Genomic DNA, 14,288 nt, shown 5'->3' on the forward strand with positions numbered 1-14,288 from the left:
AATAGGCATGTTCTCTATGAATGTAAACAATAAATTAAGGTATTCAATGTGTTTACAAAGTCAAAAACATTTTCCCCATATTTTTCTTCTTCTTTCTCCTTTTAGGCAATCTTCGAATCCTCAGGAAATTAATCCCCCAATAATTGATTTGGAGGCACCTCCACCGGCAGAAGTATCATCAACTGTGGTCACAACCGAAATATTCTTTGGAACAATCCCAACGAAAGTGACTACAAGGGTAGTGAATGCAATCCAAGGAGATGTTGGGAAGCACGGTGGAGAGTCAGGTGTTAAAGAGTAGTTGGTTGGGTCACTTTCCCCTCTTAGGTTGGATGCTTGTTAGTGTTTGGAATGTAATGTTTGAGGTGGGGGGGGGGGGGGGGGGGAGTCAGTTTTTTGGGGTAGTGTTTGGGTTAATGTAGTTGTCCATATTTTGTGTTATGCGGGCTGCAAGTTTTTGGTGCCTTTGCCCGATGTCTTTTATACTGTTTTTTACGCTGATGCGCTATTAATATAAGTTCATCGTTTGTGCGTTTTTTCCCACCTTTAGTCAATTCTTCTAAATTGTGAAAACGTTAGGAATTTTATTTTATAAAGGTAAAACAATTAAAAGTCTAAATAAAATAAATAGAGTTGACAAAGTTTTATCTCTATAGAGCCAAAAGTTTCAAGTTTGTCCAAACACAAATTCTTATTTACAAAGGGTGTATAATAAATATTGTACATCTAAGTAAAAGTTAACACAAAATGCTTAAAAGTTAAGCTTATATAGGTAAAAGTTATTAATTTTTAGTGATAAGTTTTTTCATTTTAGTAAAACTTATTTCTTCAAAATCACTAATAATGTATAAAATTAATCATTTAAACCTTTAATATGTTTTCTATCAACTATTTTTTACTAATATAAAAGTTAATCAAAACTAGGTTAAAATTTCAAAAAAAATAGGTAAAAGTTATCTTGGTGTACAATAAATTTATTGTACGCCTTGTGCGCGCAAGACTTTTGTTGTCCAAATGCTTAACCAAAGGAGAACATAATAACAAGTAACTCCTCCAAAATCCGATCGAATTCACTATTTTACACCAGCAGTTGACTCGTTCAACATGAACAGTTGAGCGGCTGGACCTCAACAAAAGGGTACGGGGTTTTAGAATTCCAACAAACGTTTTCCATTTTCACTTCCCGCTGTTTGGAGTTCCCCCGTCACACCTTCGCTCTCTTTCTCTCCCAAGTGAGTTCTTCCTTTCTCTCTTTCTATAGTTTTACCTTTTTTTCTTCTACAATTTTATAGGTTTACATTGTTATATTTTTTTTCAAATTATGTTACAAATTTGTTGCAATTTTAGGGCTAATTTAGTTGTAATTGTTAGGGCTGATATTGAGAAATGGACGGGGAGGAGTTAACGGAGCAAGAAACTGCGCTGTATGATCGTCAAATTAGGGTTTGGGGTGCTGATGCTCAACGACGGTAATACCAATTTCACGATTTTATAAATTTAGCTGTTATTTTAATTTATGATTATGATTGTGATTGCCACCTGCTTAGCTTTGTGTAATGTTCTGAACAAAATCCAACACTGCAATTTGGTAGTTAAAATTGACTGCTTCAGTATGGAATTTATGGATAATGCATTTTTTCATGGTAGTTTGAGCAAATCACGTTTTAAATGTGGAAATTAGTTGGTTTTAGATAGGTTTTTTTAGGAATAGGAAGTCGTAAGCAAAACCCACAAGTAGAATGTCGTATTTTTGTGAAGATGATGTGTTTTTGTTGTTGGAGGAGTATTTTTGTTGAAGTAGAATGATTGTCAGAAGTTTATGTGTGAATGCTCATAAGTTTAATGCTTGCTTGGTTTTTGTGTTATAGACTGAGCAAAGCCCATGTGCTGATTGGTGGGATGAAAGGAACAATTGCTGAGGTTTCTCTTCCTATCACTTTCCCCATTTGAAAAAGTTTGCTTGATGCAATATATTACCAGAATATTAATATGTTGATGTTTCTTTGAGTACATTGTAGGTCTGCAAGAATATAGTTTTGGCTGGTGTTGGAAGTGTTACATTGGTGGATGATAGTCCAGTAACGGAAGAATCACTAAATGCTAACTTCTTAATTCCCTCAGATGAGACTCTGTATGAAGGTCGTTCTATAGCAGAGGTTTGTTGCGACTCCTTGAAGGATTTCAACCCAATGGTTCACGTCTCTGCGGAAAAAGGTCTGTTCCTTTGTGGAATATCCTGGATATTTTATTCAATTAGTTGGCTACAGTTATTTTTTTCTTTCTGGTCTTATTCACGACAATATTGGGTTCTATTAGGATTTTTGGAAGACACTTAGGCTCCGTTCTATTCGACTTATTTCGTCTGAACTTAACTGAACTTATCTGAACTTATTTTATATGAAAAAAACTTATTTTAACTGAAATAAACTTATTTGTGTGTTAAAATATCTGAAAAAACTTATTTTTTCTGAACATATATTATCTGAACTTAACTGAACTTAACTGAAATACTAAACTTATCTTAACTAAACTGAACTTATCTGAACTTAACTGAGCTTAATTGAACTTATCTAAACTTATTTTGTGTGAAATAAGTCAAAATAAGTCGAACAAAACAAAGCCTTAGTTGTCAAGCTTCGAAGATTGGAACTGGATGGTTCTTGTGTAACGTAATTCTTTGGATTGTTGGCTGTTGTGTTTTGACTTACTGCTTGCGGATTGTGCCATAGGCTCATAGATGGATGTTGTTGGAGGAGGTCTTGGACTCCTGGGATGTTTTGTCACTTTATTGTTGAAATTGCGGAAAAGTCAAATTAAGGATAAGTGTAAAAAAGTAAAATTTGTTAAAATTTTCTTTTTAGTTTGATTATTTGATGTATGAAAGTAAAAGATTAATTGGCACCGAGAGGAAATTGAGTGAAAGTGTCAAACTAAAATGTCTTCAGTATTTAGTTTCCACCAGCGTTAAAGGGAAAACCAAATAAAATATAACTAGAGGATTTCCACTAGTTTCAGTTTAATTAAACAAACATGGTAAAGTTTGGGAAATCTGAAGTTTCCTGCACTTCTACAGAATTTTCCATTGAATGCAAGTTCTCTAACACACTGTTAGTCAATAATGTTAAATTGGTAGTCCATAGGAGAGCCATGTTTTGCTGAAAATCCATAATCATTCTGAGAAGCTATTTTTTTCCGAGTCTTCGAATTAGTAGGTTTCAACATTTGAACTTTGATTATTTTTAATAATATAATTTGAGGATCACAGTCAGGAATGTACATCCACTTGTGTTGGTCATGCATTTGAGAAAATCATGTCATCAGAAACTTAGAGCGTTTAGCGTATCGAGACATCTAGATTTCATGCTAAAGTTGTCTGCTTTTGACTTTTGCCGTGTTATGGAGTGTCAAGGTTTCTTACAGTTGTTCCTTAACGGGCTTATCATAAGTCTCTGGCATAGAGTAATGAAGCATACAGCCATACAATGGTATAAACATCTGAACACATGTTTTTGCTTGTATGAAAAATGTTATATGGCCTTGGTTTTATGGTTTATCTGTGATGCTATGTTCATGAAAGGTTGGTTGTATCTTCGACTTGTTATTCAGAAGGGGGTTATTAAAGGAAGTGGCTTTCCATGTTTCTCAGTTACTAGCTGCTATTCTAGGGGAAATAAACAAGTTTGTTCAGGTTGGGTTGTAAGGCTACATAAGGGTGGAAATTTTGATGAGAATAATTATTTTGGTAATGTTGCAGGAGAGAATCAGTAACCTAACGGGCTAAAAGATGATTTAGGTAATTCAGCTGAGATGAAGTATATGTACTAGACTACTAGATTTGCGCTAGCTGAGCTGTGAGGTAAAAGTGTCTATTCTATGTGGCATTGTGGAATCAAGAATCCACCTTAAAATCATTTGTATGAATTAGAGAAGAAAATAAAGTACTTGGGGATTGTAATTCTTCTCTAAATTAGCAGTTATAACTTAGAAGAATTGCGTCAGTGGCATAGTGTAAAAACTCGCCCGAATTAACTCGTATCGACCAAGTTAACAAGGTTTTGGAGGCTAGCGATACGAGATATCCCGAGTTGTAAAGGTGTTTTAAAAAACGGCGAGATCTTGGTCGGTTCAACCGATCCAAACGAATTTTGTCCGCATTAAACGTTATTGACATCACATCTACTCGGTTTTCAGCCGTATTCCCCATGTTTTCGACAAATAGAAAGGGAAAAAGTAAAGAAATGGAGAAACTCCACTGAAATAGAGTAGAGAACTCCAATTTTCAAATCAAAACAAGAGAGGAGAGAGAAGGTAGACAAAGGAATTCATTTTAATTATGTCACGTGTACGGTTTAGGGCAGGGGGACTAGGGTAGGTAGTGAGTGGGGCTGACATGGGGATTCTTTTTCAAATTTTAAATTCCTACGCGACAACCGCGACACGGTCCGCGACTAACGCATCATTCCCATTACCGAGACTCCGCGACCGTGACCGATACCGCATTTTTTTATCTATGGTCAGTGGTCAAGTCAACAAGCTTGCAGAGTCTGCTGCAAGTTAAGGAAATTAGGGAGAATATTATGGATACAAGATAAGGTTTTCTTTAGTTTCTTACTTGTCCGTCTTCAGGAAATTGGATACTGGAGTAAGAAATTAGATTTTACCAAAAGAGAAATATACAAACTATAAGAATTGGTTGTTATCTCTTTCTACTGACACACTTGTATCAAATTATCTTTTGTTTTCCATGTGACCCATTATTTTTCAGAGCTCCAACTTTAATTGATATAGGAACTTTTTGAAAGAAGGTTTTGGTAATGATAACTATTCTTGCAGGTGATTTATCAAGTCTCAGTACAGAAATTTTGGAGAAGTTTGATGTTGTAATAGTCAGTGGTTGCTCTCTAAGCACAAAGGTAGACTGAAAATATTTTCTGTACAATCAATTTTGTACATCCCACCTTCATGTCCTATTGACAAGTAATACAACTTGACAGACACTAATTCTTCTTCCAATTGGGTGCTCTCATATTTCAGAAAGTGGTCAATGATAAATGTATAAACAACTTTTTAGTTTATGCATCCGTAAATTATTTTGCATCTTTATGTCATATTGACTAGTAATGACAACTTGACGTATACTTATTCTTCTTCCTATTGGTGTTCTCATCTCTCAGAAAGCAATCAATGGTAAATGTCGGAAGTTGTCGAAGCGCATTGCATTTTATTCAGTTGATTGCCGCGATTCTTGTGGTGAAATATTTGTTGATTTGCAGGACCATTCTTGTACAAAGGTTAGCTCTTGATTTGTGTAATATAACTTTGTTCTTGGTCATTGCATGACATGTTTAAAAGGGTCTTTGAATCTTTGTTATCTAGATAGTGATAACTGATTTAGTTGTAATCAGACTACCCTTTTCTTGAGTGTTCAACCTTTGCCTATGCTAATGTTGTTCTTGTCCAACGTTTTACTGACGGTAGATTCACCCTTATTCACGAGGATTGTATACTCTCCAATTTTCTTTATGTTAACATAATTGTCACATATGCTAGCCATACTCTTCATTTCATCTTGAGTACCTGGGTCGGAATAAAGATTCCTTCATTCGAAGGAGGATCCCAACTGCCCTTGAGAACATAAAAATAAGAAGGCTTCAGTAACATCCCACATGCCCCGCTCCTCTACTTGTATTGGCCCTAGTCGATGGGAGGTCAGATTCCCCACGCTCCAACTTGGTTGTCGACACTTCGACCATTCATTTTATCCAAAATCATGGAAATTTTCACAAAATAGCGGAGTGTCACACTTACACACATAGCCATATCCGAAACGAGTACTCAAATCCTAGTAACAACATATTGTTATTATTACTAGGTATTAATATACATAGGCATCATCGTGTCTCTCATGTTTAGTGTCGTTTTTACTTTAATGTTCTCAATTTCTGTCGTTTCATTATAATTGGTAGTAATTATTACTATCTCCATCCTACGCGTGGAGGAAGAAATTTGTGTTTCTACCGTTTCATACTACTGCCCCTCATCAACTTTCTTTACTTCACTGATGATTTTTGACTACTATTAAAACTATTGTACTTCAATACTTCTCCACTTTGGAAATTTTTTAAATGCTTTTAGGGGTCGGACCCATATAGTCTTTATGGTTATATGAATTGCCGACCCTTCTTATTCTAGAGCCACGAGTGCTCTTCTTGAGGGCAGGTTAAGTACTTCCATATAGTTCCACTAGGACTGCTACCACCACTCAGCAAGAATACACAGGCAGATCAATTTATGTTTTCCTATGTGTCATTTTAAGAAAAGCTAAAAAAGGTCAAATAGGCTTAGTTACTATTAGCACTTTTCACAAGTCAAGTTTCACAACATTTAAAGATCATACTACATTGGGAATTTTGGTATCCTATTTTCAGACCTATGACAAGTCTTCCATGCACAAGTTCTCAAGTTATAGGGAATTCAGCATGCCTCATCTCAACCTGTTACATCATTAATTCATCACCTTTGTATAAAGTATATGCCCATACTTTGGTTTGAAGTTATTTGAATTTTTCTTATTGAAAATGTGGGCTTCTGGTTGGAATTTGAAAATCTTACTTCTGTAAATTATACCATCAGTATAATTGATGCTTATGGAGCTTGGGGTTTTATTTTTCTGAATCGGCGAATGGTTGGGGCTGGTCGGCTCACTGTTCTAGACTTTTGATTGTTTCCATTTAAAAAGTAATACTCTAAAATGTATATCCTGTTTTAGGACTTCGTTGAACGTTAGTTTTGGGCCTTTCAAAGAAGGGCATCTACGGAAGTTTCCATTTCTCACTGCAGTCCTTCACAGAAACTTTTGTCAAGTGTGTTTCTGTAATCCTCAAGTTAATTTCTGGAAAATAGGTTGGAGACAAATGTTAGATGTATGTCAACTTTTCAAAGAAAAAGGAGAATTATGAACTGAAATTTAACTGGTATACTGTATTAGCTAAAATCTACAACGTTATTCTCCAAAGAGAAGATAATTTATTCAACATTTAAGCAAGAGCATAGAAATATTTGATGCAAGACACAAATACTGAACGAAAACATCAAAACATTTTATATTGATATTCCAGTCTGGATCCTGATGTTTCTAGGGGTGTTCTATAACATACAAGGCCAACGTACCAAGCTCCCCTTGGTGATGTACCACATAACTGACTTTGTCCTGCATCGCATATTGGTTGACATTTAGAATGACCCTGGGACATCTAAGGAGGAATGTGTTCACAGAGCAATGAAAAGTAAAAGTAAAAGAACATAGATGGTTCATTCCCCCCCTGAAGAAAATAGGATTTTAATTTTTAATTTTATGGTGCACAAGTATTACCCAGGTAGCATAGATCCTGTATGATGAATCTGTGGGCATTACTAGATCAACATCTGTATTTTAATGCCCATCTTTTTGCTTGAGGGCCTGTATTAGTGTGCTAACAGAGCTTACCGATGTTCATTTGTCTTTCGTTTTGATTTTTTTAGTATATTATTGTGGAATAGTGTTATCGGGATACATTTTAATCTGTTTAAGTGATCTTGTATTGTTGGTGATGGAATGCTTCAACATTCATCTGATTTCATAGAACATGCATCTTATTTCCTCTATTTAATGTAAGTATTGTTATTCTGTACCCTTGCAGAAACAGGTCAATGAGACTGTTGAATGCCGCCTGCAGTATCCGAGTTTTGAGGTATGTGCCATAGACATGATTCAGCTAAACTCCAGAAACCTTAGCATTGGTTTTTTGTGTTTCTTACGCTCTCTTCCTGCTCTAGGGTAAGAAGTTTTTTATTTATTTATTTGTTTATAATGTAAGTCATTATTAAAATATGTCTCTCGTGGCAGGAAGCTATTGCAGTACCCTGGAAAATACTTCCTAAGCGTATCTCCAAACTTTACTTCGCCACGAGGGGTATGGATTTTTATCTTTTTGCCTTCTACACTTCGTATCGTTACAGATATTGTGGCTGTTGTTATTTTTTTCTTTTTGTGATGTATAGCTCACTTGACTGTCAATGTCTGATTTTCGACTTATATATGTATGTCCGACAGACCCCCCTACCCCGCTTCTTGCGGGAGCCTCTTTGAGGTAATGGGGCAATGATAATGATATGCTTGCTGGTCTTGTAAAGTTGTAATTAGTGTTCACTCACTTTACTACTTTAGGATCAGCATTAGTTTTGATATGCTTGCTGGTCTTGTAATTAGTGTTCACTCACTTTACTACTTTAGGACCAGCATTAGTTTTTTCCAACATTTAACTCCTTTTGTCAAGGATATCTGAAAGAGTACTCTGATTGTCTATTTGTCTGATTTTTGTAGGCATTAGTATCTGTTTTGGAAATATTTCTTCTCCACCGTGTTCAACCACAAAATATTTTTAACGATGAAATATTTTTACTGTTTGGTGAACGCAAAGTAATTTTTATCTTTTATTCTTGCATCAGTTGGGCATCCTTTTTGCAGTCGGGACTTGGGAAGGGGTACTGAGATGTCCGTAACTAGGATGATTTCGTAGGCGGATTACAGAAAATACCCTTTCTCATGGAAAGGATTTTGGTTTTCTCTTCCGTTATAGAATATCCTGTTAAGCATTTTTGCCAGGAACACTAAGCGTTGAAATCTTAGTTTCTCCCTCCAACCATACCCTGCCATTTGATCTTCAGCTCCTCTTCTCTATCGGTTTTGCTACTTTATGATGTAAGGGGTGTTCGGTTCAAGAATCCTTTCATGTCATGTGTTTGGTTGATAATTTTAAACATTTTGACCATACCATCTTGATGTAAGGTATGAGGTTTAGAAACAAGTGGGAAGTGGGTTGGCTGAACTAAACACATGGTATTAAGAATCAAGTTCCAACCATACCATCTTGATATCATTCCTGATCCCAACCCATACCACTCAACAAACCAAATTCCCAATAGATTTAGAAGTAAGGTTTTCTTTCCACCGAAATGTCTATGTGCATACCATTTTGGACTGTTGGTATACTTTCTATTGTTAAGGATTAATAGGGAGTGGTCCAAAACACAATAACAACATATAAAAAAGCTTTCAACGTAAAGTAATAAAAAAAAAAGAATTTCAATGAAGCGTCAAAAGCGTGCTTTTTGCACTTCGCAGGCTTCATGCGCTTAAGCGCGCTTCGGCGGGCTTAATCACAAGAGCTTAGCTCAGACCTAATTAAGCGTTTTTCCCTAGAGCTTCAAGCTTCAGGGCTTAAGTGTGCTTTAAGCACGCTTTTTTAAACACTGCTTGTAGTTTGGCCATAAGGGCCAGTGACAGATTGGTGGCCTCGCAATTTTTGAAGTCGACAGTCTTTTGGTAAATTTGGGGGGTGTTTTATTTTTTTTAGAAACTTGCATATTCCTAGCATTTTTTGGCTAATATTTGAGTCCAAGTAGATTAATCTTCAGCTATATATATATACTTCCTGTGTTCCTTAATTATTGCACCGTGGTTGACTTTTACTCCTCCAACACATTACTTTGACTCCATTTCAAATTATGTATAAGTAAAAATTATTAAAAAAATAATATTTAGAAGATATATATCGATACAAATCTAACATGATCACAAATGACTACTCGTAGTGTGAATAGTGTAAAAATCAAAATTGATTACATGAAAGTTGGCTAAAAAAGCCCTAAAGAAGGGGAAGTCATCAAATTCATCTTTTTGGGGCACATGCTATTAGAATTAGCTGTTGGAAGTTGAAAGAACTTGGACATTAAGAGGAGTTAGATTGGGCTACAATATGCTCAGTAAAACACGGGCCCTGAACCTATTAAATCTGCCAATGTCTCTTCTCTTCCCATGGGGGGTGGGTCCAAGATTATTGATTTTTTTCTGCCATACATAAACTCATGAATATTTTCAGGGTTGTTTTATTGACAAGAAAGCAAAATAGCTGAAGGGCTTTGAGTTACTTTGGTTTCTTGTATGTTTTTTGTCAATTATATTAAAAAAAGGTTGGGTTGGGTGAACACAAGTCTTTCTTCGAGTGAAACCATGTACAGTTTGAGGGTTGTTGACTTGTTTCATTGAGACGAAAGGGGGAAAAAAAGTGCTGAAGGCCCTTCAGTTTTCTTGCTTGCTTGTCAATAGGATTTAAATAAGTTGGGAAATTAAAGGTCTTCCTTTGATCTAAACACATCCGCGGTGCGGCTGGTGCCTTTCAGCTGTTACCACATTTTTACCCCGAATGAGGATCATTGTAGCATATAGGCTCTTTTCTCTTAATTTGAGATGTTGAGATTTAATATGCTGATGTTTTTTCTCCTCTTTATCTTCTACTTCCTCAGTTATAGAAAGGTTCGAGGAGACAGAGACGCGTACTTCTGGTGAAACCTCACTTGCTGATCTTCCTAATGTTCTGAAGTTGAGGAAGGAACTCTGTGAAGCACAGGTATGCTAGAAACCTCATTTGTTTATAACTTCTTTTGTCAATTGTAATATTATTAACTTGTTTTGTCTGTTGCAGTGTATCAGTGAATCTCAAATTCCTGATTCCCTCCTTGAGAGATTGCTATTGGGTAAACTGGAGTTCCCTCCGGTTTGTGCCATAATTGGTGGTATTCTTGGACAGGTAATTGAAACATTTTTTTTTTTTTTAATTCTACTAGTTGTTTATTAATTAATTGTGGATTCTGATTATCCTTCTTTAATTTGGTTTTCCAATACCAGGAAGTCATTAAAGCTATATCATGCAAAGGAGAGCCAATCAAGAATTTCTTCTACTTCGATGCTGCAGATGGAAAAGGCCTAATTGAGGACATATCAAATCCCAATTCTGCTAGTTGAACATTCGACGACAGGTTTCACCATAACTTAACCCAATGCATGTAGTAACTCGTAAGATTCCAGGGTGTTTTTTGTTCATGATTTTAGTATAGTTATCCGGTGATGCTTTAGGGAAATAGCATAACATATTGGAGAAAATTTGGCTTCATCTTTTACTCTAATTTTTGTCGGAAAGTTTTCCACATCTTGACAAATTGGGGTTTGAATGAGCCTCGTATTTTCCTTGTATGATCTGATCATCGTCTATGGTTTTGAATGAGGTTGAGGATGAAGAGGTGTAACAGAGCTTTTTGCGCAAATGTTCATACATCCATCCATCTTTATTGTAGGTCGGAAAATGATTTTTTTTTTATTAAGACTTTGACTTGTAGATTTGCTAATACAAATTGAAAGCAAGGAAATTAAGTTTCTTGAAATGTTGAGCACTCCATTGTTGCTTGCTGTGTTGCTGGGTTTAAGGTTCATGCAGGGTAAACCTCGATAACAGACCTGGACCCTAGAATCGGTAATATTTTATAGTCACCGAAGCCGGAATTGATGAAGAGATGTTTCCATTGTTGTTCAGTTCTTTCTTTAGCCCCCAAGACTGACACCATTTGCATATCCATTAGGAATTGGGATTGAGAGTGATTTACATTGTCACTTGAAATTCCCACCACCATTTCTATGATCAGCAACTTACCTCCTTCGTCTTTGCTCGGAATTGATTCTTTACATCGCTTAAGTACCTTAATGCAATTATCATCACTCCAATTGTGCATTATCCACTGCAACATACAAATTGCAAAGTATATATATTGTTAAATTTTAGAGAATATGAAAGTTATGAAAGGTCAAACAAACATGGAATCTGATACCATGTTAAGTTTCAGAGATATGAAATGCGTCTGGGCAATAAGGAGGGGGAGAATTTGGTTCATTTATAAGCCCGACGGAGGTTTCACACTAAAATCAATTGACAATAGTGAGTCTAACACCTCAAACTTGTTAGACATTATTTTTTCTCATATTTCTCTAATGTGGGATAACTCGTATGTGGATAATATTGGATTTCAACAAATATAATTAAAGAACTTGAAAACTTTGGGTCTGTTTGTTATTGTTGTTTTTTTGTTAAAATTTTTCATATGCATTTCAGATGCTGTACAATGGTACACAATGGATATGGTGCACAAAAGAATATTAATTAGTTTATGTTAAAAGAACACAAGTCACGCTTTGAGTTAATTAGTTTACCTTGAGTATAATCGCATGAGCACGAGGAATGACCTCAAACATGTCACCCGCAACATAAGTCAAGTTCCTTCCATTTCCTTGTAACCCATCAACAACATGTAGTAGATCAAACACAACACAATTCATCATAGGATAAGCTTCAGCAATTGCCTTAGCCAACGTCCCATCACCTCCACCAACATCTACCAACGTTCCAACCCCTTCGAGTAAGCCTTTGAACTCAGTAGTAGTCACCAACAAGGCCGAGACTAACCGAGCATCACTAGCCATGGCTTGGTTAAAGAAAACATTGAACTTCGAGACGCTAGGCATACGTTCATATAGATGACTTCCTTGAGCAATGTGAAAAGGAGACTCATCTTGGTTCATAAACCATAAGCCAAAATGGTGCGACGGCTCGGTTATGATAGGATCCATTTCCAAAAGTGCAAAGGGTACTTGAGTTAGGGGGTGATCTTTCAAGAGAAGTTGTGAGTTTAGGGTTAGATCAAATAATAATGTTGTAGTATCATCTTCTCCATTTTCGACTAAATGTTTAGTGGTTGTGGAGAAGAAGTTGGAGTGAACAAGAAGGCGCATCAAGTGATGTAGGAAAGGAACCTTGGTTGGATGGATTGAAAGGGAATTGGCTAAGTCAATAAGAGTCATGGGTTTACCATGTTTATGAATTGCATCTGGAATGCCTAATTGAATTGCACATTTTAAAGCCATGGAGTTTTGGAATGAAAAAACATGGTTCCAAATGTGAGTTAGAGAATTTAGTAGCTCTTTTGCCTCTTTTTTTGAATCCATTTTTTTGTGTGTTTCTCTACTCGATCAAAATGCTACTTACTCCGATTTACTATATTTAGACTCTTCAAGTTCATTGTCCTAATAAGGCTAGCTATTAATTGCAACATGATACTCGTGTTCTGAAATTGTCGGTTGTTCAATTCCATGTAATGATTATCGGATAAAAATGCTAATTGCAGCACACAAACTCTTACGGTTTTGGATCCTCTAGAGTTCTATAATAACTCTACAAGGTAGAATTTGAGCAATACCGGCCATTAGATGAAAATCAATGACTCATATATTATCTTTCCAAAATCTCGCTTATTTTTTTTCTCATTAATATCCACCTACTGATTTTCCATTCCCACTAATATGAGCCATTGATTATAAAATGTGTGGTTTAGATACAACTCTACCTTGTAGAGTTTTACTTTACGCAAAGCTTTTTAATTGCACATGTACAACACGCGCTAAGTCAACGCTGTAAATTTTGATCAACCGTCGAAATTGGGAATGATCCTACTCCCTCCGTGTCAAAATTATAACCATGTTTGACTAAAGCACGGATTTAAAAAAATGGAATATAGTGTATGGAAAATTAAAATATACTCCCTCCGTTCCTTAATGTTATTCCCAGTTGAAATCGGAGAGGGGATTAAGAAAAATGAAATCTTGATATGATTGAGTGTAAGAGTAATAATAGATTAATAGGGTGTAAGAGATTTTACTTTTTGGAATAAATGAAAGAGAGAAAATAAAATAGAAATAAAGAAAAATGAGATATTTTATTAAAATAATCATAAAATAAGGCGAGTGAATAAATTCTCTCTCAAAAAAAAAAAGGTTGGTGAATGAATTAAATAATTTTTATTGAAGGTAAGATGAAGTTTGAGAGTGGGGGGAATGGTAAGGGGAACCCTCCCTTAAAGTGCCCCTAGTGGGGATTGAACCCTCAACCTTTTGGTTGGAAGATACTAGGCCAAGGCATTGCTCTGAATGAATTAAATAATGTAGGTGGGTAAATCAATGAGAATAATTGGGTAAGTGGATGGAATAAAGGTAGGATATGATAGAAAATTAAATTGTAGAATGAGGGTATTTTGAGAAAAAATATGATCTAAAATAGTATAAATTCTATATGGGAAAAATATTTAGGAACGCCAAAAATAGAAACGGGAAGAACATTCAGCAACGGAGTGAGTAGTATCTTAATGATTAATTTGTACATGTAAAAAGGAATAAAATACATGCAAAAAGAATGCTCCGTATTACACTAAGAAGTTTTCAATGCATTTTGTTTTTTTGTTTTTGTTTTTTTTTGTTTTTTTGTCTTAAACGAGGGTAATATGAAAAATATGTTATATTTAAATAAGAAAACATGACTCTAATTATGAGACGCTTAATTTGAAAAACAGGACTATAATATTGAGATAGA

General features: G+C 35.5%; 2 protein-coding genes across 2 annotated transcripts; one reads left to right on the top strand and one right to left on the bottom strand.

The window, feature by feature from the left end:
• Positions 1–1,072: 1,072 nt before the first annotated feature.
• LOC110783901 (SUMO-activating enzyme subunit 1B-1) lies at positions 1,073–11,284 on the top strand. The gene is made up of 11 exons (XM_021988284.2): positions 1,073–1,232; positions 1,372–1,469; positions 1,869–1,920; positions 2,019–2,214; positions 4,834–4,913; positions 5,175–5,291; positions 7,680–7,730; positions 7,886–7,952; positions 10,345–10,448; positions 10,524–10,628; positions 10,727–11,284. Exons 2-11 carry the CDS (start codon positions 1,387–1,389, stop codon positions 10,841–10,843), a joined length of 972 nt encoding a protein of 323 aa, XP_021843976.1. The 5' UTR covers positions 1,073–1,232; positions 1,372–1,386; the 3' UTR covers positions 10,844–11,284.
• On the bottom strand, positions 11,179–12,915 carry LOC110783900 (trans-resveratrol di-O-methyltransferase). Its single transcript, XM_021988282.2, has 2 exons — positions 12,080–12,915; positions 11,179–11,610 (listed from the first exon to the last, which is right to left on the bottom strand). Exons 1-2 carry the CDS (start codon positions 12,869–12,871, stop codon positions 11,305–11,307), a joined length of 1,098 nt encoding a protein of 365 aa, XP_021843974.1. The 5' UTR covers positions 12,872–12,915; the 3' UTR covers positions 11,179–11,304.
• Positions 12,916–14,288: the final 1,373 nt, after the last annotated feature.

This window comes from Spinacia oleracea, chromosome 1 (genome assembly GCF_020520425.1).
Source record: "Spinacia oleracea cultivar Varoflay chromosome 1, BTI_SOV_V1, whole genome shotgun sequence".
NCBI classification, from domain to species: Eukaryota; Viridiplantae; Streptophyta; class Magnoliopsida; order Caryophyllales; family Amaranthaceae; genus Spinacia; species Spinacia oleracea.